Source organism: Grus americana, chromosome 7 (genome assembly GCF_028858705.1).
Source record: "Grus americana isolate bGruAme1 chromosome 7, bGruAme1.mat, whole genome shotgun sequence".
NCBI classification, from domain to species: Eukaryota; Metazoa; Chordata; class Aves; order Gruiformes; family Gruidae; genus Grus; species Grus americana.
Window position 1 is genome coordinate 37,222,631 of NC_072858.1, and position 27,263 is coordinate 37,249,893.

A 27,263-nucleotide genomic window follows, 5' to 3' on the forward strand; every position below is an offset into this window, starting at 1 on the left:
CCCCGTGTTGCAATTTCTCTGCCTTGCGCAGGCTGGAGGGATTTCTTGCTGAAGCTGCTTGGTATCAGGCTTTGGTGCTGACTTGCATTTAATGTCTTCATTCCTTGCTTTATTTTTTAATAAAATGTCTTGTCTTACAGCATTTAAAAACTACTTGGCTGCCTCTGAACACACCATTAATTCACTTACTGGTCTTTAAGATCTGCACTGCTGACTTTTTTTGGTTTGGTTGGGTGTTTGTTTTTTTTTTTTTGAGAGATGATGCTCTGATTCAGAAGACAGCTGTATTGCATGGCACTAGGTGAGTTTTCCCCGCCATGTCCACCCTTTGCAGCCAGGAATGGTGAGGTTGGTGTAGAGCAGCAGGTTCTGGGCTGGTTTTGACTTCCCGGGAATACCTGCCTGGCTCTGGTCCCTCCCTCCACTTGCAGGCTGGTGATGATTTTATAATCAAGGCATAAGGAGAGGGGTGTGGTAATTACCCTGCGTAGGTGTGGGTTCTCACTGCTTCTCCCAACCCATCCAAGATTCCTCAGTCTGGGAGCAGCGCAGGAGAGGAACCAGCCACTGAGGAACTATCTTAGGAACGGCATGGAGAGCAAATGGAGTGGCTGGGTGCTGATCCTTTCTGTGTGCCTGGGCTCCTACCAAGGTAAGGCCAGGCCTGGGGTGGTAGGACTCGAGGAGAGCCCAGAAAATCCTTCTGAACCCCAAAACTATTCCCAGCTATAATGGTTGAGCTCCGTAGCGTGTTTCCTCCTCCCTGTGTGGCAGTGGAGTTAGCCCAGAGGAGAGCTGGGGCAGGCTTTGCTTCTTGCCCACCCGGATGCGAGCGTTGTGACTTCCGCCCTTAAAGATGATGTCGTGGCAAAAAGTAGTTTACTCCCTCCTTTCTCCAGACAGCATGGATTCAGATGGAGCTGGTGTTTTGCCGGGGTATGGAAAAAAGGGAGGCCAGTTGATGGGGCGTCTCGGCAGCGAGGTGGGAGAGGGCTGCCTTGTCTGCCACCCTCGGCGTCGGGACCTGGCTGCGTGCGTGTGATCTGGGGACAACCCCTCTGTTGTCCTTGCACAAGGGAGTGACCATGGTGTCACGTACAAGGGGCAGGAGGCAGGAAGCCACCTCTGTCGTGACGTGCTGAGCTCCGGGTAGGCTGCTGGGGTGCAGTGCTGAAGCGCTGTGGACCTTTGGAGACCTCTCATCGCCGGGGCTTTGGGTATCTGTGAGCAAATCTTCCTGGGGATGAGCTTATGCTGCTGTCCCCTAGGTATCCCCGCCATGGGAGGGAGAGGGTGATACCTGGCTCATCCCCACGGAACAGGTTGGGAAGAGCCCGTTTCCCACCCCTGGGCTTTGCTCAAGGGGAAATTGGTTATTCCAGGGGAAATTTCACCAGGGAAGTTGCAGATCCCTGCTGTTGTAGGCAAAAAAACCCTTTTAGAGGGAAGAGCCCCTTTTGCACTCTTTTGCAGGCTTTTTTTTACCCCAGGCTCGGCCCATTGGGCTCCTCCGCCATGACCTGCCCAGGCACCGGCTTTGCGGTGACGGAGTCGTGCCCGCGCACGCGTGGCGGGACGTGCCGAGGTGCTCCAGCCAGCAACAGGCAGAGCAGGAAAGTTCACCCGTGCTCGCCACGTCCGTCCTTTGGGCCACGCCTGCCCTGGAAGCTGGCAGCCGCTCTTGCAGCAGCAGCGTGGCTGCATGGCGTGGCTGCAGGGGGGCTGCAGGATCAGGGGCCGCTGCGCACCTTCGAGAAGGATTTTGATGCTGGGAAGAGTTTATTTATGGTTTTTGCCATAACAGGGGCGTGCGCCCAGCCGGGAACTGGGGCGCCAGGGCCCATGCCACCACCCCCATGGTTTACGTCACAACCTGCTCTCCAGGCTCTCCCGGCTTGGCCGGCACGCTCCGGGGCTCCGCGTAATGCTGGCACAGCCCTGCCAGATCTGGAACTCGGTGCTGGATCTCCCCTGAGCAAAGCTCGCTGCACCCCAGGGCCTGGCCGTTGGGGGGATCAGGCAGTGCCCGCTGGCCTGGGGCCACCGGGGTGGCACGGGAGCATCCCTGCCTTGTCCCGTGCTCCGTGCCGGGGCTTTGCAGACATCAGTATTGCCTGATGTCGTGCTGCCTGGGTGCTGGTCAGCACCAGGAGGCTCTGGCAGGGCCTTGAAATGTGGAAGAGAGCTCATGGGGCACTGGTTGCTCCGGTTGCTTGCCCCATGGCGATGCTTTCCACCTGGGGAAGCTCCCTCTGTTCTCAGCAGATGGGTGTTGTTATGGTTATTAATTATTTTTCTGGCCCAGCACTTGTTGCCTGAGTTTCAGCTTGAGCAGAGCAAGGAGTAAGCGCTGAGCTGAGACCCTTCAGATCAGCGAAATCCCCCCCATGCTGTTGCTGGCGGCATCCTTACACCACTGGTGTGGTCTTCAGCATGGGGCTGCAAGATGCTTGTGTCTGTGGGTCAGGCAGGAAACAAGCTGTGGGTTGTTGCCTCCCCTTTCCTCTTTTTTTTCTTTTTTTTTTTTTTTGTTTTGTGCTACCCCTTAATGCTTCTCCTGACTCGCTATTCCTGTTTGCCCTGATGCTTGCGCCAGGGTTAAAAAAAAATAAATATATATCTCACAGCTGATGCGGTGACCGTGACATTGCGCTGCTGGAAAGGTGTGTGGGAAGCTGTGCATGGGAAACCGGGGGGGACTCGCCCTGCCCCAGGGCTCGCTCCTGCCCTGGTGCTGCTGTCAGCCTGATGGGGTAATCGGGGCTGAAACACCACCCAGCACCTGCCGAGCTGCGCCAGCGTTTTTGGGAGCAGGTGGAGCTGGTGGGGGGCTCGGGAGCCCCCTCCTCGCAGCCCCCACCTCTGGGGACTTGCCGGGGTGGCCCCGGACACCTCAAGCCTCTGCCCCAACGCGTCCTGTGGATGAGCCGAAGGTGTTGCTGGAATCTGGCATGCAGAAAAACCCCAGCTTTTGGGGAGTGATAAGGGCAGGGTGGATGGAAGGAGCAGCTTCTGCCTGTGGCTTTATTCCTGCCGTACAAAAATCATATGGCCGGGGCCAGGTGGTAAAAGCTGGATGCAAATGCTCTGGGGGAGCTGTGCTTGGTTAGAAACGCCGCTTGCAAGAGGGTACACAGCAGGGTCTGTCCATCCGTCTGTCCATGTGCTGCTCCCCATGTGCCCTCAGCTTTCCAGGGCAGCTCCTGGCCGAAGCAGGGCAGCGAAGGGTTTGGGTTGTGCCGCCTCCTCCCCAGCCGCATCCTGGGTGGGCGCAGCCCCCAGTGGGAATAAACGCTTACCCCATTGCAAATGAATCCTGACACGTCAAGGTGGCAATTAAACCTCCGGCATTGCGCCACACCACCGCACTGCTCGGGCAGGCGATGCCGCCACCGCCGCCGCGCTGGGGATTTGTAGCCAGGAGAAAATGCTGTCGTTGGGAGGAAATGAAAAAAAAAAAAAAAAAAGAAAACCACCCCAAAATGGAGTTGCTCAATCATTGCCGGGAGCTGTGGCGTGGCTAACCGGTTGCTGTGCGGGGCTGAGCGCTGGCACCCCCGGTTTGCTCGTTTTGCAAGATTTATTGCTGTTTTTATAAGCAGCCACCTCCCTGGTGTGATGAAGGGTGCTGCGAGGCTGAGGATGATCCTCCAAATTTGCATTGCGTTTGTCGCTGGCCCAAAGCTGCCACAACATCCCGTTGGAAAAGCTGGCAGCGCGCGGTGGCCTGGCAAAGCCGGCCTTTGCTGGGCTTAAAGTCATTTATACAACCCCACAACCCCCACCACCATTGCAAAAGCCCAGGGTGAATCACGGTGGGAGAGTGAGGAGCATCGCCCTTGGCTCGCAGGGCTGGGGTCAGGGTGCTGGGTTGAAGCGGGGCAGGAGATGGTCTCGGGGTGCTGCGGGGGCTGACGGTCTCATCTCCCACCCCCCCCAGCCGGGGCCAGCCCCCTCCACGAGTGCGGCGAGCGGCCGGAGAACTGGTGCCATGACGTGGTGACGGCAGCCAAGTGTGGGGCGCTGGAGCTCTGCCGGATCACCGTCTGGGACCAGGCCCTGGGGGTAACTGCACCGGGAGCGGGGGGGTGCGGGGGGATGGAGGGATGTGCCCATCCTGCCCCGAAACCTGGTGCTGGGGGCAAGAATCCCAGCCTGGCCACCCCAAAGCTGGGCACCCAGAGGGAGCATCCACTGATGCTCTCAAGCAGCAGCATGTAAACCAGTAAGGCTGCTTAACTGGGGGGGTTCATGTAGGACTGGGAGTCTGCAGAGTGAGTGGCAAAAATGAGTGGGTGCCCTGGGATATTGCCAAGACCCCCTTGGTGGGGGTGGAGGGGTGGGATTTGGGGGACCAAGCGGGGTGTCTGGGTGCTGTGGCAGCATCCCGACACGTCCCGTCTCTCAGCAGAAGGGGATCCCGTGTCACCTGTGCCAGGTGGCAGTCTCCGTGGTGGGCAAGATCCTGCAGGACAACCGCACCGAGGTGGGTCGCGGCCGGGGGGGAAGGTGCGCGGGGCTGGCGTGCCCCACCTCCATCGCGGGGCCAGCCCAGCCCTGAGCTCCCCCCCTTTTCACCTAGGAAAAACTGCGGCTCTTCTTGGATAAGAAATGCCAGTACCTGCCCTTCCAGGACTGGTCCGTCAAGTGCAAGAGGATGGTGGACACTGGCATCCTCATCCTCGTCCAGCTGGGCAAGCAAGTGCTGGTAACTGGCGGGGGACCCCCTGGGTTTGCTTTTCTCCGTGGTTTGGGATGCCTTGCCCCAAGCCCCCACCTCTCTGCTCCCCCAGTCGGACCCGAAGGTGGTTTGCGGGACCATCAAGCTGTGCCAACCCCGGGAGAGCCCCACGGGGGCCCTGAAGTTTCAAGAGCCGCCACCGGCCCCCACGGGCCCCGCTCAGGATTTCACCGACCTGGTCGCCCCCTTCATCGCCAACGTGCCCCTCCTGCTCCATCCCCAGGACCTGCCTCACGGCGAAGCCCAGGTACCACGGCACAGGCACGAATGCCATTGGTGCTGCTCGAGGGTGAGAATCACCTAAGCATCACCTATTTAACAGTAATTAAACAAAAATGCTAAAATTACTGCACAGCCGAAATGGTATCTGACTAGGGGTCTCACCAATTCGGGGCTGGGATACTGCAGGATCCGGGGGGGTGGGGGGGGAACCGACACCAGAGAGACGCCAGCCAAAAAACTTGTGACCGGCATTTAAATCCCAGCCCTGCAAATCCAGTCTCGGAGGGAAGGGGGGGTGCGCGTCAGCTTTATTTTGGGGGTTACCGACTTTGTTGTCCCGCAGGAGACGGAGGAGGTGTGCGAGGACTGCCTGCAGCTGGTGGCGGCCGTGCAGCTGGAGCTGGGCACCAACGCCGCCTTCGCCCAGGTGCTGGTGGCCCCCGCCGAGTGGGCGTGCGAGGGCCTGGCACCCATCCTGGCACAGCGGGTGAGGGTGCCACATCACGCGGGGTTCCCTCCTCCTCCCCGACATCGCCGCGGCACGGGAGCATCTTTCACCGCCACTTGCTTTTGAGCAGGGCTGGGGGGAGTCCGGGGGGGGTGTCCGTCGTCCCTCCTCGGGCACTGACGCCGTGTCTCCCCCGCACAGTGCAAGCGCTACCTGGCCGAGTACGCGGACACGGCCGCCCGGCTGCTCCGGCACTTGGTAAGCGGGAGAGCGGCTCCTCGGGGCTGCTGGGGGCTTGGGGGGGCTGGGGGGGCACAAATGGCGCAGACAAGGGGACCTCGTTGGCAAAAGCGGGACCCTGATCTCACACGACCAGGATTTTTTTTTTTTTTAATTAAACCTGCTACTTAATATTCCTACAAACTTCTAAATCCCGTTCTCTGGTTTGCAACTGCTGTAATTCTTTTTTTATTTTCATTTTTTTCTTGCCATTTTCCGGCCCCTCCACCGGCAGCAGGCTGAGGTAAGCGAGACCCGCGCCTCCACGGGCTGCAATCGCCCTCCCTGGGGAAGGGGTGGGGGGGGCACAGGCTCATCCTCCCAGGGGGTAATACCTGCCTGTTTCGGGGTCTCTTTCTGCCCAGGACCCAATGGAGCTGTGTGGCCAGCTGGGACTCTGCTCCTCCGCTTCGGCGCTGCCCCTCCACACGCTGCTCACTGAGAAGGTGATGCAGGTCCTGAGCATGCTGGGGGTAAGCGAGAACTGCCCCCCCCCCCCAAGCTCCTTAAAATCCAAACGCTGGGAAGAGGGAGCCTAATTTTCATTTATTTTTTCCTTGAACATCCCCATTTTTCCAAGGTGGGAAATGTCTTTCGCAGGGGTCGATGGCTGGGTGGGATGGGGAGGGCTCTTCGGGGGGGCGGGGGGGCACACACGCACACTCGCTGTGTGTCCCATCACCTTGTCCCGGCAGGATGGGGAGGGGACCACGCCGCTGTGCGAGATGTGCCAGTTCGCCGTGAAGGCGGCCGAGAGCCTCCTGGAGAACAACGTGACGGAGGTGAGCCCCGCCGCTGCGCTCCGGGGATGGGGGGGGCTGGGAAAGGTGGGGGGGAAACCAAAGGGGGCAGCAAGAAGTGCGGGGGGGTGGTTTCCTTCCGCCTGCTTTCTCCCGGCAGGAGCAACTGGTGAACGACATCGAGAAGGTGTGCTACATGCTGCCCCACAGCGTCATCGGGCAGTGTAAGGACTTCGTCGACTCCTACGGCAAAGCCGTGGTCATCATGCTGCTGGAGGCCACCGACCCCGCGGCCATCTGCACCATGCTGCGCTGCTGTCCCCGGAGCGGGGACGCCCACCGAGGTGAGACCCAGACGCAGGGTCCCCGGGGAACGGGGTGATGGAGGGGTGCTAACGGGCCCCCCCCTGCACCGTGTCCCGCAGGGGCTGCGGCGCTGGAGCAGCTGGCGGTGGGCGCGGGCGCCTTCTGCAACGTCTGCCAGATCGTCATCACCTACTTTGATAACGAGCTGCTGAAGAACGAGACGCTGGCGGAGCTGGGCGACGTGCTGGAGAAGGGCTGCGAGCTGCTGCCCACGCCGCTCACCGACAAGGTGAGCTGGGGTGGGGGGGGAGTGCCCAGCCCGGCGGGGACCCCCCCGGCCCCCCGCTGCCGGGCTCACCCCCTTTCTCCTTCGCAGTGCGAGGCGCTCGTGGTGCAGTACGAGCCGGCGGCCGTGCGGCTCCTCGTGCAGATGATGGACCCCACCTTCGTCTGCACCGTAAGCGTCCCCGTGCCGTGGGTGCTGCACCCTGCACCCAGACGGGCATCTTTCGGCCAAGCCTGGGGGGGGGGGGGGGACAGCGGGGTCGCAGGGTGCTCACGGGTTGTTGTTTGTTTTTTTTTTTTTTTCCCCTCTCCCACCCTTTTCCTTTACGATGCAGAAAATAAGAGCCTGCGACTCACCCGAGGAAGATCTCCTGGGCTCGGACCCCTGCTCCTGGGGCCCGCACTACTGGTGCAAGAACATGGTCACGGCGGTTGAGTGCCACGTAAGTGTTGGCCGCGTCCCCTCCCCTGGGTCGGCAGGGTGTCAGGGGTCCCTGCCTCCCCCCCGCCACCCCTCCCCATCTCTCCCGCAGGCCGTCGAGCACTGCCAGCGTCACCTATGGAACTAGGAGCCACCTCCCTGGCCGGCCGGGCTTGCCCCGTCGTTTTGGTTCAGGATCCCGGACCCCATCCCTTGGGATGCGCCTGCGCCCGCGGACGGCGACGGCAGGAGCCCACCGGCCTCAGCACCCCGGTGCGGGGCTGTGGGGGCACCCCAGCTGCCTCTGCCACTTCCTTTTCCACCCCTGGGGCTTGGATTTCCAAATCAGGTTAAGGGACTTGTTAGTATTTTCAGGAATGGGGATTCAGCCTCGCCGTCTCTTAGGCTGATTGCAAAAATCCCACCACCCCATGCCATCCCATCCCCATCCCCATCCCCATCCCATCCCACCCTGAACCACACGTAAAGCCCAGACCCTGCAACGTGGATCCGTCCCCGTGGGCTGGGATGGTTTCTGCTGCCCAAACGCCGGCCCCCGCCCCCGGCTCCTGGCCACCAGCAGCCTCGCACTGCAGGTCTCGTTGGCTTTTGGCAAGCCCAGCCCTTTGCTGGTCCCTCTTCAAATTGGGGTGGCTTTTTATCAATATATTTTTTTCCCCTGGTCACCAGTTAAAGCAACAAAGTGGATTAAATTTACCTGCAATGCCCGGCTTTGCATGACGTTTGCAGTACACTGATTTTGTGTCCAGCCGATTGCTGTAGATAAATAGATGTATTTTAAGTATCCCCTGAACAAAATCTGACTGAGTTTGGGGGTAAAGGTTTCCTTTCACGCGCACATCCCCGCCGGGGGGGGGGTGGTCCTGTGCCGACCCAGCCGCGGCAGCGAGGGGCAGCGGGGCTGGCTCGTCCCTCCCTGCCGTGGGAGGGGGGACGCCCGCAGCACCCGGTCCTGAGCGTGCCCGGGAGCATCTCGCCGCAAATAAACTCTTCCCGTGAGCCCGGCTGGTTGTGTGCCTTCTCCTTTTTCTGGGGGGCAGGCAGGGGCAGGGGGGGCTGGCGGCGTGGCAAAGGGTGTGTGTGTGTGAGGGGCAAACCTGGGGGAGGTTTAATGCTTCCCCCAAAATCTAGGGTGCAGCAAGACCCGGGGCGACATCTCATGAAGGTGATGGATGGAGGGGCGAATTAAGGGAAAAAAGGGGTTTTTTTTTCTCTTGAAAAGGCGGTTTGGGTATGGTGAATCCGGTGCGGCCGGGGAGGAAGGACGACAGACAGGTTACCCAAAGCCATAGACAGTGTATTTCCGAGTCCCGTAACAGACCGTGCCCGAAACTCTCCACAAGGTTACGATTGGAAACAAACCCCCCGAACGAACAAACCCGAAAGCAAGAGAGAAGGGGAAAGAAAAGGGCATAAAAGACACGCACGAGCACTCCACATCCAGAAGCCCCAGTTATTGTCAGTCTCTCTCTTTTTTCGACGTCGCAACATGTTTTGGTAAAGCCAGCAAAATGGAGAAATGTCTTCAGTTTTTGTTTTGTGGTTGTGGGGTTTTTTTTTTCGTTTGTTTTTGTCTTTCCTTGCCGGAAAGGTGACGTTAAATGCCAAAGGGATTTGGCCTCTCCCCACGCTGCCCCGGCTCTCCCCGTGCCCGTGGTCGAGGTGTGACGGCTGCTTGTCCCCAGCGTGCACCTGGGGATGCTGTGGTGGGACATCATCCGCACCTTCGCTTCACCGTGCCTTCACCCCCCCCCCCCCCCCCCCCCCCCCTGTCCAGCCTGGACTCATTGGATTCGTTTAGCTTTTTTTTTCTTTTTTAAAAAAAAAAAACTTTTTTTTTTTTAATAAGAAAAATAAAAAAAATTTAATGCTTTCATGGATAAATGACAGGTGAGTAAAAGCAAACCGGTCCTGAGAGCCCTTTCCCGGGGCCAAGCTCTCCAAGGCTGCTGGAGCGAACCGCACCGGTTGGCCTGGACTCCTTCTGCAGGGGAAGGGGGAGCCGAGCGCCGGTCTCGGGGTGCCCCTGGCCCCCGCCACGGTCCCCCTGGTCCGTTCTTGGTCCCCGCCGGCCCCGGCTTGCCTAGAGGAGCACCACCACCACCGCCACCGCTCGTCATAACTCGGTGATCTCCAGCGGGCTCTCCATGATCACCTCCCGCATCTTATGCAGGGGGGTGGACTTGGCCGACTCGGTGCGGGCGTTGTGGTCGCTGTAGCCCCCGCAGTCGGCGGTCAGAGTCTCCAGCGAGCGACCCAGCACTTTCTGGTCATCCTCGGGCAGGCTGTTGAGGTCGGAGGCGAGCAGCGTGCCCGTGCTGCCGTGCACCACGTGGATGCCGTCGGGACCTTTCAGCTCCACTGGCTGCTTGTGTCGGAAGCGGAGGCTGCCCTGGCTGGGGCTGCGCTCCTCCTCCTCCTCCTCCAGCTCCTTCTGGATCAGCTGCAAAAGGTCCACAGAGAGGGGGAATCACCACCACGGCCAGAGCAGATCCTGGTGGGACCCTCCTCTTCTGAAGCAACCTCCAAGCGTGGCGATGAGGATCACCAGCACGATGATGATCTCCAGCCAGATCACTCGCTCGTCAGGTGGGTGCCCCAGGGCGGTGGGTCTGGCAGCAGCCCCCGCAGCGGCCCAGGAGGAGTTTGGACCACTCGGGCTGGGATTTGGGGTTGTATGAGGGTCGTGGGGGAGGAGGCAGACAAGGAAAGGAGTCGAGGGGGGACTAGAGGGGGATAAGGATGAGGAGGGATAGGTGTCTCCCATCCCACGGCTCTCCTCTGCTCTGTTTGCCCCACATTTTGCCCCCCGTGAAGAGGGGGAAGGCTGCAGGAGAAGTTGCTTCTCCCCACAGCAGCCCTCCTGCACCAAAACCCTCCATCTCAGCCTTTTTGCCTCAAAAACCTGCTGGCTTGATAAGCTGAGAGGAACAGAGGGGAGGGAAGATGTCCCCACATGTGTGCAGGGACCAACAGCTTCTTGGCCAGCCCCGGGGGAGTGGCTGCACCTTTGTGGGGAGTTGGGGAGGTGACGGACAGAGCACAAAGAAGGTGGGAGAGACCAAGGGAGGGAGTGGAAAACCAGAATCTGGCTCATTTTGGCCAAGCAGAGAATGGGGGGACCACCAGGCGACAGGGACCGCGGCCGTGGGGAGCGACTGCAGCCTGCGGGGCCGGGAAGACACACTGCATCCCAGAGGGCACGGCAAGCATCTCCCCACGCCCACGCACACCCCGTCTACCTCTGAGACCGAGGAGCGGTCCCCCTGACTGGCGGTGGCCTTATGCACCATCCGCTGGGCAAAGAGTTTTTTCAAGCGCATGTAATCATCCAGGACCACCTTCAAGAGAGAGCCCTGGGCGGAGGGGGAGAGATGATGGGTTACCCAAGGGAGATGGTTTGGTTGGAGGGAGGCTGGCCTCATCCCAGCGTTTTTTGGAGCGATATCACCCTCTGGCGCCGCAGCCATGAACCTGGAAGCCAGAGCGGTAGGAGAAGACCCCTTGGTGGAAGATGCCCGCACTCATCACTCACCTTGATGGGTCCCTCCCGCATGATCTGCCCCAGCTTGGCAATGTTGTCGTACTCCTGGATGGCTGCCCGCAGGTAGCGGTCGTCCTCGGGCTTGGCCGCGGAGGGCTCTCTCCCGAAGGTCCCCTGCGGAAGAGGAGAGAGGCTGAGGAGGCGGCGCGGGCGTCGGGCGCGGGGAGGAGGTATCTCGGCAGGGGCCGTGGCTCACATGGGTGCGGGCAGGGCTGTTCCAGAGGTCGGTGATCTCGCTCAGGTTCTCTGGCAGGTCATCCTCATGCTCCGCCTGCGCCGCCAGCTCCATGTTCCGGCAGAAGGGGTCCAGCCACACCGGGTTGGCCCTGCCCGGGGCAGAGGAGCAGCCCTCAGCACAAGGAAAGAGCCCAGCAGCATCCCTAACCCCACCCAGAGCTGGGATGCTGAGGTTGCACCGCCTCCTCCTGCCCTGTGCAGACATGAAATTGGCTGCTCTGAATCCAGACGTGTGTTGGTACCAGCCCGTCATCTCCGCTTGCCCCACGTATCGGCAGAGATGGAGTCACAGGAGAAGGCACAAGGTCTTTTGGCTTTGAAAGCCCTCAGAGGCAAGCACGTGTGCCAGGGCCAGAGTCGTGCCCTGCACGGCATGCCCGGCTGCAGCCCTCCGCAGAGCACAGAGGCGTCACATCTCCACCTCCTGCGCACCCCGGCTCCAAAACCCAGGCGTCCCTCTCTTGGGAGCAGCCCGCGGTCCCACAAGGTAGCAAACCGGGGAGGGGAGAACTCACCCATCGAAGGAATACTTGTTGGTGTTTGGCATGTCCATGATGTCCATGAAGCCTCTGTTACCTGCAGAAGGCAGGGGCAGGGGTTACAGGGCGGCACGCCGGTGGGCTGAGCAGCAAACCAGCCTGGCCACAGGCACGGGGTGGCACTTCTTTATCGGGGAGGGAAACTCGGTGACTGAAAAGGCACCAGTGACATAAGAAACACACCAGGCATGGGGCTGATAACGCGGAGCCTGGGTGCTGAGACAAACCTCCCACCATTGCGCCTTGCTGGGCAGGCTCGCTTGCGATTTACAGCCCGCTAACATCCCCCGCATCTCCCCGTGTACCCCCTCCGTGCTGCTCATGCACCCTGCCTTCTCACGCAGCTGGAAAACCCCAAACACTGCTCACCGGTGGAGCCAGCCACTATGGCTTTCAATTTCCTCTTGTGCCTGCGAAAGAAATACAGCAAGTCAGGGAAGGAAATACGGAAGATGCTCGAAAGGAGAGGGGGACGCAGGTTCACAATAACCCTGCAAACAGCTCCCGCAGCTATAAGGACAGTGAGCTTGGCGGGGAGAGGCAATGTCATTAAAACAATGATATTTTGGGGGAAGAGGGGCAGTATCTGAGCCCAGGCTGAGCCCCACCACTGTAGGCTGTAGGACGCTGATGCCCTCCTTTGCTTGCTGGCACTGCCACGCGGGTCCCCTGGCCCAAGCGTTACTCACACTGTCCGGTAGTACCAGTTCATGAGGATGAAGAGCATGGCAGCCAGGAAGAGCAGGACGGCCAGCACGATGATCGCCATCTGGGAGAGACAGAGGGGTAGCGACAACCTCTAGCACTGAGCCAGCAGCCGGCGGTGGCCACCCATCCGAAATTATTTGGGTGAAACCTCACTCCAGGCCATGGAGGGCCATGGAGGAGGGGAAGGGACGTCACCCCACCTGCAAGCAGTGACCATCTCCAGCCCCAGCTGGACCATTACCTGCAGAGCCGAGAGGTCATCTGGGGCCCGGGCGGTGATGGCGGGCTGCACGTCCAGCACATTGTAGTTCCTGAAGAGGTTCCTCAGCTGCTCCTTGTTTTCATCTATCATCTGAATCACCCTGGGAAGAGAAGGGATGTTTGGGCATCCTGACATTAATGAGGCTCCCAGAGGACTCAACGGGCCAGACGCTGGGCTGGGTGATGGGCCAGGTGGCATACCGCTCCACGTCCAGGATGCGGTTGGTCTCCCTGTTCACCACGTGGATCAGCAGCTCCGTCTGTGCAAAGTTCACCCGACCTTTCTTGTCAACATGGAACTGGGGAGAGACAGCAAGGTCTGCAGTGTGGAAGAGGTGTCTCCTCCCAGGGCATCTCCCGAGCGTGCCCCAAGGTACACTTGCCTGGCAAGACACCCTGAAGTCTGGCATGGGGTCGGTCTGGACCCCTTCAATACACCCCACTCTGGGGTATATCCATCACCTTTAGAGCTCAGGGGTGTCTATGGTTTGTACAGACAGGACACCCTTAAAGCAGACCTCCCAAGCAGCATGTGGAAGGCTACCTACCCCTCGAAGCAACCTCAAAGGTGGATGGTTACCTGCACATCATCCGTGTTGACGATGGCACCCGTGATGTTGGAGAGCAGGCTGATGAACTCCTCCTCAAACTGCCTGACCTTGTCTGGGATCTCATTGATGATGATTTTGACGCGCTGGTCATCCCGCAGGATGTAAATCCCCACAATGGCTGTGTCGTTGTGGCCCACCAGGTCAGAAGCCATGATGTCCACCACGAAATAGCCAGGGTTGTAGGCAGTGAAGAGGTCGAAGGTTCGCAGGATCCCATCAAGGGTTCCTGGGGGAAGGACGGTCACAAGCCCAGGATTATTGACCCTGGCCATGGGTACATCTTTGGCCATGGCACCGTGCTCCTGCAGCATGCAGGGTACACACCGATGCTGAAGATGTTGGCCACCTCCTCAGAGTCATTGGAGTGCTGCTTGATGTAGCGGATGCCCAAGATGTTGTACAGGACCAGGCTGTTATTGCCCACGTCGGCATCCACCGCGACCACCCTAATCAGCTCCGATCCCACCTTGGCGTCGGTGGCAACCCCTTTGAGAGAGAAATGGGACAGAGACCTGGGGCTGGGCTGGCTCTTGCAATCCCTCCCCCGGGCTGGACTTTCCTCGGAGCATCTCTGGCTCCGGGTAGCCCCAGCCGCCGACACCCCTTACCCGCCGTGTACTCTGACTTGGTGAACTGAGGGGACTGATCATTGATGTCGTCCAGGAAGATCCGCACCTCCTGAAGGGTCAGGTCCCCGCTGAGGTCCCAGGGCTGGGCTCTGCCCGCCCGCTGGCCCCGGGGAGGGGACCAGTTCCTCTGGCTGGATGCTTTGACAATGATGGAGTAGTACGGCTCCTTCTCCCGGTCCAGGTCTCGCAAGACCTGCAGCTTGCCCTCCCGGCTCAGCTGGAAGTTGCTTTCTCGGTTCCCAGCTGGGTGCAGAAAGGGGACCCCAATTAGTCCCCTTTGGGCTTGCCACTTCTGAAATGCCACCTCACCCGTTGCCAGGGTAGTAAGGCAGCGAGGAGATGACGGGAGGGACTCAAACCCTTGGCGAGGGATGTGTGGGGGGATGCAGAGCTGCCCATCCCCTCCCCGCTCTGTACCCACCTGCTATGAAGTAGTAGACGATGGCGTTGGAGCCCTCATCTGCGTCCACTGCCCCGGTGATGTTCCCCACCACGGTGCCTGGCCGCGAGTGCTCAGGGACGGAGAGCGCCTGGTACTGGGGACTGTCCCTCTGACGGAGAACCCAGGAGAAGGGAGGGTTATGAGCATTGAGGTGGTTTTGTTGGTTTTTTTTGCTTTGAAAGACTAAAAGTGGACAAATCCCATCATGCTCCCTGCCGCAGCGATGCTCGGCTCCATCACACATGCTCACCAGCATCCCCATCCCTGCACACACCCCCTCCCCCCCCATGTTCGGTCCCCTTCATCCCGGTGCCTTACAGGTGGCCTGAGGAAGACAGGCTCATTGTCATCGATGTCATCGAGTGCGACCTGGAGGGGCTGCATGGTCTCGTAGGCTGGCTGGCCCTGGTCACAGGCCACGATGATCAGCTGGGGAGAGAGGTAAAAGCGCTGTCCTGGGCAAAGCCAGGCGGGCCAGGAGACATCGCTGAGGCAGGGACAGAGGGGACGGCTGGGTGGTGGAGGATTTGGTGGGGGGATTTAACAGGGAATTGGGAGCTGACCCACCAGGCTGCAATTCCCCAATGGCACTTGATAACCACCCAGTTCCTGCTAAGGTGTGTCATCTCCACAACCGCGGCAGCTGACCCCATCCCCACCACGTCATTAGCATCCCACCAGCCCCGCACTAGACCCACAGCCTCGAGGACCGTCCCGGCCACCCCGCGGGCGCGCTGCTGCCTGGCTCACGTTGTATACCGCCTGCTTCTCCCGGTCCAGCCGCATGGCTGTCTGGATCAGCCCGCTGACCGAGTCGATGCTGAAATACTCCCAGTCTTTGTTCCCCGCCCCGGTTTTCAGCAGGTTGTAGAGCACCGCTCCGTTGAGGCCCTCGTCTTTGTCCATGGCGTAGACCTCGTAGACGTTGGACCGCAGGGGGATCTCCTGCTTGCACACGCACAGCCCCTCAGTCCCAGCATTGCACGCAAGCCTCCTGCTCCCCCTGCCCCTCCAAAACACTTTGTTTCAGGGTCAGCAAGCTCCGGCTGCCCAAAAACCAACTGGGAGCTGGTGACACAGAGCCATAATTCCCTTTGGTGGGGTAGTTGCTCCACGTGCACGCTGGGGACTGTCTGGGCCAAGCCTGGCTTCCCAGAAAGGAGAATCATCTTAAATGTCAGTGTTTCAGCCCTTGTTTATAAGCAGGCTTGGCATGCCCGTTTCCTTATTTTGCGTGCTGCTGGGGTTTCTGTTCCCCAAAGCTGCGCCAGCGTCCCCGCTCTCACGTACGGAGAGGGGCTGTTGTTGACGTCCAGCCCCATGACCCAAACTTTCTTGCTGTGTGTTAAATCAAGGTCTTGTTTCATCCCCGGTAGAGATGGAGATTGGATTTTGCCACTGGAAGGCAGGAGCACTCCAGGGCAAGGTCTTGGCATGGCATGACCCCCACTCTCTCTCAAGGGTTTTTACCTCCTTGATGTGCAGGATGGTGCCGTTGGGTGGGCGGATGAAGACAGGGCGGTTGTCATTGATGTCGATGACCTCCACGTGGAGCATGGTGGTACCCCAGAGAGGGGGGTGCCCCTTGTCCGTGGCCACCACGGTCAGGTTGAACCTCTCATAGGACTGCAAGCGGCGCCGGGATGTGACGAGCCCAGAGTCTTTATTGATCTTGAAAGCCTCTGGGGGGGGCAGAAAAAAAACCCCACGTCTCTGGCTCAGGACACTTGGCACCAGATAAATTACAATTAGAAACCAGTATACCAGCTGAAGCACACGCCTCACTGGTGGGAAATCTCTGTGATGGGGTGATGGAGCAGAGCTGACTGCATGAGGCCCGGGGTGCAGACGCTCTTGGGGTGCCATTTCTGAGCATCCCCGCCTGCTGCTGACAAGCCGTCACTGGGCAATGACAAGGGCCCTGCTCCAGGCCACCCCGGCTGTGTTTTACTCCTGCCCAGGCCAGCTACACCGGCCAGCACAGGGCAGTGGTCAGAGAAGTCCATGGGTGTCAGGAAAATGAACTTTCTGCCATTTCCCTCTACATTTATGCTGGCTTTTGCTCGGTTCCCATTACTCCTTGGCATGCAGAGATATACTGGATTTCAGGCACTATCGCTATCCACCTACAACCTCCTAGCTCTTCTTAGCTTTCCTCTGAAGCGTGCGGCGAGTTTGCTCCAAGACACACTTGTGTACATAGAAAGTCCTGCTGGGGTGGGGGAGACAAGAGGATAAGCCAAGGCTGGGCTGCAGGATGAAGGCAGGCAAAGTCATAACATGCCACGCCATGAGGAACTCTGAACTGTGGCGCAATACCGAAAGCTCCACGCTTTTGCTATTGCTTTTGGTATTGCTCCCGGGAGTGCATGCACAACCTTGCTCCAAATCATCCGCAGGACACGGGGTGTAGGCTTGGTCCCTACATCTCCTCAAATTGCTCCTCATGGTAACCTTCCTCCATGGCCGGCACCTACCCGCTCCAGGGCCCTCGATGCTGTAGGTCACCATGCCGTTGTCCCCTTCGTCCAGGTCGGTGGCGGTCATAGTGATCACCGACGTCCCCGCTGGCTCGTTCTCGTAGACGCTGGTGCTGAACTGGCTCTTGCTGAACTGTGGTCTGAAGTCATTGATGTCCAGGACTGTGATCAGCACCTTCGTCAAAGCACAGCCGGCTGGGTGACGTGAGGCTGGAGACAGCTGGGCAGCCCTCGGTGGCTGTACCCCTGCCGTGACCCGCGGCTCTGCTGCAGGAGCGCGGTGCCCTTCCTGCTATTCGTTTAGCTCTGCTAGCCCAATTCCTGCCTCCAACAATGGGGGCTGCCGCGGCCGGGGCACCCATTCACGCCGGAGCACTTGCAGACAATAGCATTGCCCTCCCCTGCCCCCCTGCTCCGTCCCCTCCTGCCGACGCGCCGTCCCCACGACACAAAGCCCCCTGCACCGTCCACCCCACAGCCACTGGGGACATCTGCTCTTCCTTCTGCCTAATTCCTCCCCAGAGCCACCAGCAAGCCTGCTGCAGAGGAAAGCCTGAGGTTTAACACCTTCTTGCCCCAGGGACCACCAAACGAGGGGTGGTGGGAGGAGGAGAGCCCTACCTGCACAGAGTTCTCCCGACGGTTACTGGAGACATCCCCGGGGTTATCCCTGGCCACGGCTGTCAGTGTGTAGTGATCCTTCTTCTCCCGGTCCAGGGCTGACAGGATGTAGATGTCACCCTGCAGCACACAGAGACCTTCAGGTGGATCTTGTCTGGCAGAGCTGGTACTCGAGAAGGGGCAGAAGGTGAGATGTGGGAGCAAGACACAAGGTGGGACCAGCTCAGCCTCCCCTCCCTTTCCCACCTCTGTTCCAGCCTTGGTTGGCTCCTTACCGTGTTGGGATTTATCCCAAACTTGCCCTCTCCATCCCCCAGGCTGTACTGGATGAGAGCAAAACGCCCCGAATCTGCATCCGTGGCCTTGACCCTCAGGATGATCGTACCCAACGGCACGTCCTCAAAGACAGCTTTCTGCAAGCAAAGGGAGCAGGTAGGACCAGTTGCTGCATCACTTGCTGTTTTAGCGGGCAGTAACCAAGGGTGCAGGGCGGCACCCAGGGGTGGGCACAGCTGGACCCAGAACAAGATGTTCACACAAGAGTACACCAGTGGGTTGAGCATCTCCTTCAGATGGTTCAAGCACAGACAGAGGGAAGAGCACGTGTCCCTGGAGAACCCCCAGCTCTGTGCCCGTCCTTTCTGGGCATGCACTGCCCAGCCCCACATGGACTTGGGTGGGGGAGCCCAGCTCACCTGATAGGATGGTTGGCTGAAAACAGGATTATTGTCATTGATGTCCACTATCTGGAGATATACAGGGATCTCAGCGGATCTGCGGGGAGAGCCGTTGTCGGAAGCTCGGATGGTGAAGTTCAGCCACTGCACCTCTTCGTAGTCCACTGTCCTGTTGGCCACAACCTTTCCTAGAAGATGACAGACCCTGAAATGAGAAACCTGACCCAGGCCACCGACCTGCTCCAGACTCCCACTTCCCCAGGGCACCGACCTGCCGATGGATCTTCGAGGCAGGCGTAGCCTTCCGGGGAGAGGTTCAGCAGTTCGTAGGTAATCTGCCCATTGGCACCTTTGTCTGGGTCCACTGCTGAGATGGAGATGAGTGTGGTGCCCCGCGTGGCTCCCTCCAGGATCCTCTCGGTGAAATAGGTGACCCCGAAGGGGCGGAAGCGGGGCGTGTTGTCATTGACATCCAAGACGTTGACTGTCAGCTTGGCTGTGGTGGGGACCACAGGGGAAGAGAAGAGGAAGAGGACAAGTGAGAAGGAGAAGGGAAGGAAGGATGGGAGAAAGCAGGGTTGTAAAGGTACCAGCATGAAACTCCAGGAAAGCCAACTAAATGGAGCTGGTTCATCAAGAAAAACGGCACTATTCAGCAAAGCCGCTTTGCCCTGAGCAGACTGTGGGACAGTCTCACCTGCTTCAGACCTACTCCTGATCTGTGTGTGCCTTCTCACACATGGGCCTGGATTTACCAGGAGCAGGGTGGCAAGAAGGGCTGGGATGCTAACGGGTGTCTCCCATGGTGCATTATGGGCACATGGTCCTCTCCATCCCCAGTGCAGCCCTGGGATGTTTGGGCTGTTTGCTAAGGGGTCAGAGCAGAACCTGAACCTGCTGGGAGCTGGTCCAGGACTACTCCTGCTGGATATGTTGCTGGTCAGGATGGAGAGGGAGGTGGGAGAGCTGCTGGCTATCCAGAAGCCGCGCTGGTGCCTGGGAAAGGCTGTGCCAGCCCCCGGCAGCTGCCAGCCCTGGCCCCACGCCGCCTGGCAGGAGCCCACGCTTACCGTTGGGCACGCTGACCGAGCGGTCGATGACTTCGCTGGCATTGTCATGGACGGAGATGGTGACCTCGTAGGTGGCCACCAGTTCCCGGTTGAGGGGGGTTTTGATCTGCACAGCTCCTGGGAACCCCAAAAAGATGGGAGTCACAGGCTGTGCCTGTGCCCCCCGCACTGAGGACCCTCGGCACACCGGTCTGCACCCGCCGACTGCTGCACCCTCTGCTGCGCTTGCCCCCCTGCCTCTCCCCAAAGGCTAAACGGGGAAAACACTCGATAGCTATGGGAGGAGACGATCTCTCTCTCTCTCCCCCTGCTCTTCACCTCCTGCCTTCCTGCCTGCTCCGCTCTGCCCAGCTGACTGGGTCTCACACTGCCTCAGCCGGGGCAAGGGTTTGGGTTGTGCACACGAGAGGGGTTTGGGAGCAACTGCTGCTGCTCCCCTGCACGACCCCATCCTCCTTAGCTCAGCGTCCGGGCGTCTTTGAGAGTCTTGTCCCGTATCCTTTCCAACAAAGGTGCTTTTCTTTCCTGGATCAGCTCTGTGCTTCCAAAATAGATGTGGGGAGCTCCTGGCCCTCTTTTCCCGCACTTACCCCAGAGTTGCCCCCCCTGCACCCCCCCCCGCAAGGGTGCCCGCGTCCGGTCTGCCAAGGCTGAGCAGCCCCCAGCCCACAACGGAGCCACCTGCGACGGTGATGGGTGAGATGGGGGGAGGTGATGGATGGTGCGGAGACAGAAATGAGCACAGACACAGAGACAAACCTGGGGGGCCGAGAGCCGAAAAGGAAAGAAAAGGGTTAGTTGAGTCAGTTGGATAGGGAAAGAGAAGACAGGGCAGCTGGAACAGGAAAGTGGGGAGGCAGGAGTGGAGCATCATCTCCCCATGCCTTGGACACCTACCTCCAGGCAGAGAAGAAGAAGAAGAAGAAGCAGAAGCGAGGAGAGGGATCCGCGCCGCCCTTCCCGCTCTCCTACCTGTCCTAAAATCCACCACGAATGCTCCTTGCTGGTCAGGCACCAACGCGTCCGTGTCGTCACGGGCCACGATCTCCAGCAGGTAGTACTCCAGGCGGGGGTGGAGGTCCCGGTCAATGGCGGTCATCTCAGCCACCACGGTGCCAGGAGCGGCTGACTCGGGGATGCTGACCGTCTGGATGGGGTTGATGAACTCGGGACGGCAGTCGTTGATGTCATCGATGAAGAGGCTGACGGTGGCGGTGCCTGAGAGCGCCGGCGTGCCCTGGTCCACGGCCACCACCGTCAGGCGGTAGGCATCTCGCTCCTCCCGGTCGATGCTGATGTTGGCCACACGGATCACCCCCGTGGCGGCGTCGATCAGGAACCTGTCCTGGCCACCGCCCTCGATCCGGTAATCCAGCTGCTGGTTGAGGCCGCTGTCAGCATCCGTGGCCGTCACCTGGAGGACGGAGAAGCCTGGAAAGGGGGACACAGCCCTCTCAAGCGAGGGTTGGAGGGCAGCGGCAACAAGAACCCAGTCCCAAGGCAAGTACCGTCAAGCAACGTGGGCAGCCCAAACTCCCAAATTTTCCTTTCAACTCCATCCTGGCCAGCACTAACACCGGGAGCTGGATCTTCACAGTCCCAGGGGCACACCCAGGTCTCCCCATTGCCCACCCTCACATCCAGTCCCGACCCTCTCCTGACCTGGGGGGCTGTTTTCCCGCAGCCACACCGTGATGGATGCTGGCTGGAAGACAGGGCGGTTGTCATTGTCATCCAGGATGGTCACCACCAGGCTGGCGGTGCTGTTCAGCCCCCCCACATCACGAGCCACCAGCATGTACTCCAGGTGAGGGTCCGGGAAAGCCTCTCTGTCTATCACGGCGCTGGGCTTCACCAAAATGACACCTGGAGAAGGGGAAAAGCCTGGTGACAGACCCCACAGCTGCCTGGTGGCCCTAAGCTGGGGACGGGGACCTGCTGAGCCACCCCACCTGTCCTGTTGTCGATAACAAAGAGGTCCAGGGATGCCTGTAGGAGCTGGTAGGTCACCACGGCATTGCTGCCCTGGTCAGCGTCCAGAGCTAGGATGGGTCCATTGAGCACTGTGACTGGAGTCCCTGGATGGGATGACAAGGGTTAGGGAGGATCGTGACCCCCCCCGCAGAGCCCCCCCACCCCCCCCACCCCGGTGACGCATGAGGGACGGCAATGAATGGATGGAGAAGGTGACAGAGCGGGGCCTCGCAGGGCATGAGGCGGCGGGGGGGGTGGCTGCTGCAGCCTTGCAGACCGACTCGCGAGGCCCAGGCGAGGTGGTGGGACGTCCGGCTAAAAACAAACAGACAGACACATCCATCAGACGGGTGGCACCAGCACTCTGCAGCTGAGGGTACCACCTGGAGGCACCCAAACCCTTCGCCTGGGGTGTCCCTCGATGGTGGGATGGGGAGGTACCTGAGGTCTTGGAGTAGGGAGCAATTTAAATGGCAAGAAGCCAAAAAAAAAAAAAAAAAAAATTTCTAGCTCTTTGGCTGGGAAATGTCTACCTGGACAGGCTGGATGGACTGTTTTATCTCTAATCCCTGGAGCAAGGTGGCTCCAGGTGCTGGTGATGCATCCCATCCCCTGCAGGGACACTGGGCAAGTTGGTGCCCGCAAGGCTGCCCCCAGGGTTTGGCTCAGCCCATGGGCACGTCTTGCTGTCTGCAGCTGAACAATTCCCAGATGGGACTGACTTCTCGGAAGGTTGTGCCTGACCTGTGCCAGGAAGGATTTCCACCAGCAGCGTGGACCAAAGCCATGGCGTCCTCAAGGCTGACCTCCCCAGGCGGTTGGCAGGAGCCCCTCATACTCAGCATCCCTGTCCCACTAACCTGCAGCCTTTCCCTGCTCAGCATCGTGTCTCCTCCATAACGGCCAGGTGACACCTTCCCTTGCCCGGCCCCAAAGGGAGGCTCCAGGAGCCACATAAGGGAGCAAAGAGGGACCTACCCGGGGGCAAGTTCTCCATCACCTCAGCCTGGTAGGAGCTCTGGGTGAAGAGGGGGCGGTTGTCGTTCTCATCCGCTATGGAAATGACTAGCAGGTCAAAATCCTACAGGAAAATGGGGACAAGAGGGCGATGACTGCAACGTCCTTTCCTCGAGCTCACTTCCCACCTCTCCCACCTCCAGCTTGGTGCTGGTCAAAGCTGGAGCTCTGTGCAACCATGGTGCTGTGCTCCCTGGACCACCCTGGAGGGTCTGCAGGTACCCTCACCCACAGCTGGGTATCCCTTTCCAGCCCGCACCCTGAAGGGTGATGTGTGGGACATCTTGGCAGGGCCAAAGGATGCTCCAGTGTCATTGTTGTTGTCCCATTCTCCAGCCCAACTTTGTCCCACCGTCCTTGACATCTACTGCTGTTGCACGGAGTCAACATGAGATGCTGGACTTGCCCTAAATACTACTGGTACTGTTCTCTGGTGGGAAAGGGGTTGCAGCCCCCTCCTTGTGGCCCCCAGATGCTTTTGGGGGACGCGGCTGTGACTGGAAATGCTGTGGGTAAATGCACCGCCTGTTTCTGGCCGTGGCAGGAACCCCTTCTCCCACCCACCCTGCCGCCTGCGCCGCTGGAGGCCCCGGCAGTGTCTGTAATTACCCGCCTGGCATTGCGTATGTTCTCGGGGTTGTCCTTCACCGTGATGGTCAGCCTGTACTCTGCCACTCGCTCCCTGTCCAGCGGGCGGTTTACGTAGACGATGCCGCTCTACCGAGAAAAAAGGGAGAAAATAAATAGGTACAAGGGATGAGACACGCTTCCCCTGGGGCATCTCCTGCCAGGGCAGTGTGAGGGAGGGCAGCATGTCAGATGGCACCCATGGGTGCCTGGGGAAGGCAGGGCTCCTGGGCCAGGGGTGCCCACCCTCCGCATCCCACCCTCCCGGTGTGGGGAGGCCGCGATCCCCAGGGCCATACGGTGCTGTTGATGTAGAAGGCATTCTCCGTGTTGCCCGATGTTATGTCGAAGGTCAGGAGGGCGTTCGGCCCCTTGTCTGCATCCCGAGCGAGGACGCGGGTGACGAAGCTGGAGACGGGGGCGTTCTCACTGAGGGTGAGGTTCATCGGGAGGTTGAGGAGCACGGGGTCATTGTCATTGATGTCCAGCACACGGACACCCACCAGCATCTGCCAGGGAGAGAAGCGGTGAGGGCACGTAGCAACTATTTCCATCCCTCACATCCTTTTTTTTTGGCCCCCCCCCTGGGCTAGAGGTGGGCTTCCCCACTCAGCCCACTACAGTCTGGGGGAGGAAAGCCCCAGGGACACGGGTAAGGAGGAGGAGGGGAGGAGACCCCCGAGGAAGCAGCTGGGGATGGGGGATGGCACCCCACAGCCCCCCCCGCTGCCCCGGGGGACTCACCGTGGAGCTGAGGGGGGGCACCCCCCGGTCCTGGGCGGCGATGGTGAGGTTGTAGAAGGGGATGTTCTCGCGGTCCAGCTCAGCATCCTTCCGCACCCGCAGCTCCCCTTCCACCGGGGAGATCACAAACTCCCCTGCCAGAGACAGCAGGGCCCTGGCTCGTGCCGTGCTGCTGCGAATGGCCCGGCTCCCCAGGGGGATGGCTTGTTTTGGACCGGGGGACAGGCACCATGGCGAGTTTGGGGACGACAGCCCCCACGCCCCATTAGTGCAGACACGGGAGGACTGTGGGCAGCTGGTGTCTCTCCTGGATGCACCCCCAGGTACCAGCAGGAGCAGGGCATGGGTTGAATGGCCAAATAAGAGGTGCCCGTGCCCCTTGGCTGGGCCTTTCTGAACGTGCCAACAGCCCCCCCCAAGCACCTGCCCGTGCCCCATGATGGCCAGAGCAGGGTGGGCTACACGGCATGGACCCCCCCCAGCCCTGAGCCGAGGGGCTGCGTCCTGCTCGTTCTGGAAAAGCTTTGCAGCGGGGTCAGCCTGCCAGAAACGCTGGGCTGCAGTCACCACCCATTCACAGAGGGACAGCCGTACGTCCCCGCGGCTGGGGACGCCCATGGCTCCTCTGCCACCTGCTCCGGCATGTTGGTGGGGCTGGAGCTACGGCTGCACCACGGGGCGCAGAGCAACTTGGTCCCCAAGCGCCCTGCAAACCCCACGGGGGTGAGGGGCTGGGGCCGTGCGCTTGCAGGTTTCTCTTTCTGCGGTCCGTTTTTTTTGCCTTTTTTTTTTTTTTTTTGCCTGTATTGCTTAGCAGATTCCCTCCCGCTCTCTCGCACAAGCCCCGGCCCCCGCTTTGGCCAGCCACGAACAGGTTAAGTTTCCTGTTGCTCAAAGCAGGATTTCCTGGTGTCGAAAGGCTGAATTCGCAGAAGCGCCTGGCTGGGAGGATGGCTTTTCTGAAACACTTCCGCCTGCGCTCCCACCGGCTCCTGCAAGCTGGGTTCCTCTACGGGGCAGCCAGAAGGAGAGGTGATGCCCCCACATCCCTGCTCACCAAGGGGGTCCCCGGCGATGATGCTGTACTCCACTTGCCCGCTGGGTCCTGAGTCGCCGTCATGGGCCAGGAAGGTCCAGACGCGCGGGCCGGGCTGCCCTTCCGTGACGTCGAAGGGACCCTCGTAGGGTCGAGGGAAGGTGGGACAGTTGTCATTGATGTCGTTGAGGTTCACCAGCACCTGTGGTCAGGGCAAGAGGGTGGAGGGCAGTGAGAAGAGAGGGATGGAAGGGAAGACCGGTCTGCTGGCTGTGAGCGTGGGAAGCCACGGACAGGCGACATCGCAAAATACCTCCCGTATTTCTGGCTTTGTTCGTGAAACATCCAGCTCACAGTTCAGAGACTCAAACTCAGTTATTCCTGATCGTGCCCATCCTGCAGCGACACTACGGAACTCCAGCCACACGGAGGCGGGGCCCTTTTCAACCTGCGGGCCACGCACCATGACGGAGAAGTCAACGCAAAAGCCAAGTGTTCTCCACATTCACACCCTGAAACCCAAGCCAGGTAGATAAAAATCACAGCCGTGGATGTGACCATCAGATCCATGAGTTTGGAGAGGCCTGATCTCCGCAGCACGCTTGCTCACCAAGGGCTTCGTTCCTAATGCTGAGTAAACTTTGAAAAATTTGCAGCTTGCGTCCTTATTCCAACACAAAACACCACCAACGCCGCTGGCATGTTAGTGTCCCTTCCTACGACACACTTAGCTGGCTAGAACTCAATCCTGCAGATCTCAAAAGGGGAAAGCATCAACACTTTTAGGACAGCGTAGACCATGGGGCTGCTGGCGAAGCTGGGGATCCAACGCACTCAAGTCTTGCTTTTTAACTGAGTCACACTATGCAGCAGATATTTATATAGCGCTATACTCTACGATATCGAAAAGAGGGTTACCCCTTTGCTTCGGGGAACTTGCACAGAGGCGAAGCCGTGCCGGAGGAGGAGAGTCTCCAGTGGCTAATAAGAGGTTAAGTTTTGGTGGTACAGGTGGTTATGAGAAAATGAGGAGCTTCCCGACCTCCTGGGTTAAAGGACAGTAAAATCCATCAGACGGGCATTTGTTACTGGCTAAATCTAATCTTTACAGAAGAGTCTGCTGGAGTTTCTGCTCCGTTTCCTAGCAGTGGAGAAAACAAACACTGGCACGCCTTATCAGGGTGATGGATTTCCCATCACTTGGGATCTTAAATAATCACTGATCTTCCTCCTAAAAGCTATGTTTTCCAGCAGTGCTGGCACCAACTCCCTGGTCCGCGTAGGGAGGGTGCTTCCTATCCCTGCTAGCTCGGGTACTTGTTGCTGAAGGGGTTTCCAAGTTCATGTCTCTGCTTGGGCTAAGAGCAGGGAAAGCTCTGTCTTCGCCCACAGCATGCCGGCAGCCGCTGCCTTCCCTGACGGCAGTTAAACCCCAGGTCTCAAAAGGTTTCCGCTGCAGTTTTCCTGGGCCAGGAAGGCATCTCCGGCGGTATCAGATGCACACATCTGAAGGCTTCCCACCTGCCCAAGTGTGGAGCGCAGAGCTGCCAGGCTTGCGGGGACAGATTTTATCCATGGAAATTTCCCACACTGGTATCTCCCCTTCGGTTTCTCTTTTTTTCCTTTGCACACAAGAACTTATCTCCTTTTGGGGGACTACAAAACGCTTGGCTCAGTCTGGATGAGGCACAATGGTCCACAATAGGGAGCCAAGACAGAAGATCTAACCGATCCCTTCCACCTGCAGACCCCAAAATCATTCTGGGCACGGACAATGTCTGCTGTACAACCCATCAACTTTTGGTTTCAGTCACAAAAATAATCAGTCTATTCAATTCCTGCAAAATGTTTGCTTTGGAGCTGCTAGCCTGCCCTCCCCACACTTTGAGCAGTGCACTAAGTTCAGGTCACTGTGGTCCAGGAGAAATGGAAGAGCTATGGAGAGAAGCAACAAGACTGATGAGAGGCTTTAAATAACCTCCATACAAGGAATAAAAAAGGAATTTTAAAAGCAGATAAATAATCTGAGAAGATAAAGATGAAGCAGAAATGAATGCTTTGCTATCTACTGTCCCTTCGGGCAAGAAGAACCAGGGGGACCTCTAAAAGCAATATAATGCAACTTAAAAGCAATTCAGGGAATTTTTTTCTGTTTGTGTCTTTGCAGGACCAAGTAATTGGGCTAATTAACCCATGAGCATCCCTTGCCCACGTCCCTGTTTTGCAACTCCCATGAGGGAGGGGGTTGACAGCAACTGGGCAAACTGGCCTCAGCTGGAAAAAGCGACTGGTGACCACTGGGAAGGAGATGTGAAACTGCTCATGTGAGGGGGAACTCCTCGACCCTGAAGAGGCCGCGGTGTCGCAACCCCACCGGCAGCTCCCTACCGTGGCAGTCGATGTCAGCCGGCGCGAGATGATGGGGCACTGGTCGGTGGCGGTGACAATCAAGGTGTAGCGCCCGTGGCTGATCTCGTAGTCCAGCTCCTTCACCGTGAGGATCTGTCCCTGCAAGGCAAGGGGAGAGTGGCCAGGAATGAAGGGACCGGGACAGGGACACGTCCGGGATGGGGTCGGCATCCT

The 27,263-nt window shown here is 59.2% G+C and overlaps 2 protein-coding genes across 4 annotated transcripts in view; one reads left to right on the forward strand and one right to left on the reverse strand.

Annotated features, from left to right (window-relative positions):
- The first annotated feature begins 553 nt into the window (after nucleotides 1–553).
- On the forward strand, nucleotides 554–8,453 carry LOC129208932 (prosaposin-like). Its single transcript, XM_054832467.1, has 15 exons — nucleotides 554–652; nucleotides 3,941–4,065; nucleotides 4,412–4,486; nucleotides 4,583–4,708; nucleotides 4,794–4,988; nucleotides 5,307–5,450; nucleotides 5,613–5,669; nucleotides 5,926–5,934; nucleotides 6,056–6,163; nucleotides 6,386–6,472; nucleotides 6,591–6,774; nucleotides 6,856–7,025; nucleotides 7,113–7,193; nucleotides 7,357–7,464; nucleotides 7,555–8,453. The coding sequence occupies exons 1-15, from the start codon at nucleotides 592–594 to the stop codon at nucleotides 7,588–7,590; spliced, it is 1,566 nt and encodes a 521-aa protein (XP_054688442.1). The 5' UTR covers nucleotides 554–591; the 3' UTR covers nucleotides 7,591–8,453.
- Nucleotides 8,454–9,239: 786 nt separating this feature from the next.
- Nucleotides 9,240–27,263, reverse strand: part of CDH23 (cadherin related 23) — a 207,333-nt gene continuing 189,309 nt past the window's right edge. Inside the window, exons 39-68 of one of the 3 annotated variants that reach the window (XM_054832459.1) lie at nucleotides 27,069–27,188; nucleotides 24,702–24,882; nucleotides 23,645–23,778; nucleotides 23,200–23,409; nucleotides 22,883–22,990; nucleotides 22,235–22,337; nucleotides 21,235–21,360; nucleotides 20,945–21,148; nucleotides 20,255–20,713; nucleotides 19,283–19,399; nucleotides 18,484–18,708; nucleotides 18,231–18,400; nucleotides 17,811–17,948; nucleotides 17,536–17,655; nucleotides 16,912–17,089; nucleotides 15,905–16,116; nucleotides 15,185–15,379; nucleotides 14,753–14,863; nucleotides 14,414–14,543; nucleotides 13,972–14,235; nucleotides 13,688–13,849; nucleotides 13,333–13,589; nucleotides 12,954–13,051; nucleotides 12,733–12,853; nucleotides 12,473–12,552; nucleotides 12,153–12,193; nucleotides 11,760–11,820; nucleotides 11,204–11,333; nucleotides 10,999–11,121; nucleotides 9,240–9,906 (exon numbers count right to left, since the gene is read on the reverse strand). In XM_054832459.1, the coding sequence (XP_054688434.1) occupies nucleotides 9,580–9,906; nucleotides 10,999–11,121; nucleotides 11,204–11,333; nucleotides 11,760–11,820; nucleotides 12,153–12,193; nucleotides 12,473–12,552; nucleotides 12,733–12,853; nucleotides 12,954–13,051; nucleotides 13,333–13,589; nucleotides 13,688–13,849; nucleotides 13,972–14,235; nucleotides 14,414–14,543; nucleotides 14,753–14,863; nucleotides 15,185–15,379; nucleotides 15,905–16,116; nucleotides 16,912–17,089; nucleotides 17,536–17,655; nucleotides 17,811–17,948; nucleotides 18,231–18,400; nucleotides 18,484–18,708; nucleotides 19,283–19,399; nucleotides 20,255–20,713; nucleotides 20,945–21,148; nucleotides 21,235–21,360; nucleotides 22,235–22,337; nucleotides 22,883–22,990; nucleotides 23,200–23,409; nucleotides 23,645–23,778; nucleotides 24,702–24,882; nucleotides 27,069–27,188 (4,905 nt within the window). In that variant the 3' untranslated portion in view covers nucleotides 9,240–9,579. Of the gene's footprint in view, nucleotides 9,907–10,998; nucleotides 11,122–11,203; nucleotides 11,334–11,759; nucleotides 11,821–12,152; nucleotides 12,194–12,472; nucleotides 12,553–12,731; nucleotides 12,854–12,953; nucleotides 13,052–13,332; nucleotides 13,590–13,687; nucleotides 13,850–13,971; nucleotides 14,236–14,413; nucleotides 14,544–14,752; nucleotides 14,864–15,184; nucleotides 15,380–15,904; nucleotides 16,117–16,911; nucleotides 17,090–17,535; nucleotides 17,656–17,810; nucleotides 17,949–18,230; nucleotides 18,401–18,483; nucleotides 18,709–19,282; nucleotides 19,400–20,254; nucleotides 20,714–20,944; nucleotides 21,149–21,234; nucleotides 21,361–22,234; nucleotides 22,338–22,882; nucleotides 22,991–23,199; nucleotides 23,410–23,644; nucleotides 23,779–24,701; nucleotides 24,883–27,068; nucleotides 27,189–27,263 lie in introns of those variants that run through there. The other 2 variants (XM_054832454.1, XM_054832457.1) reach the window with 2 other exon arrangements.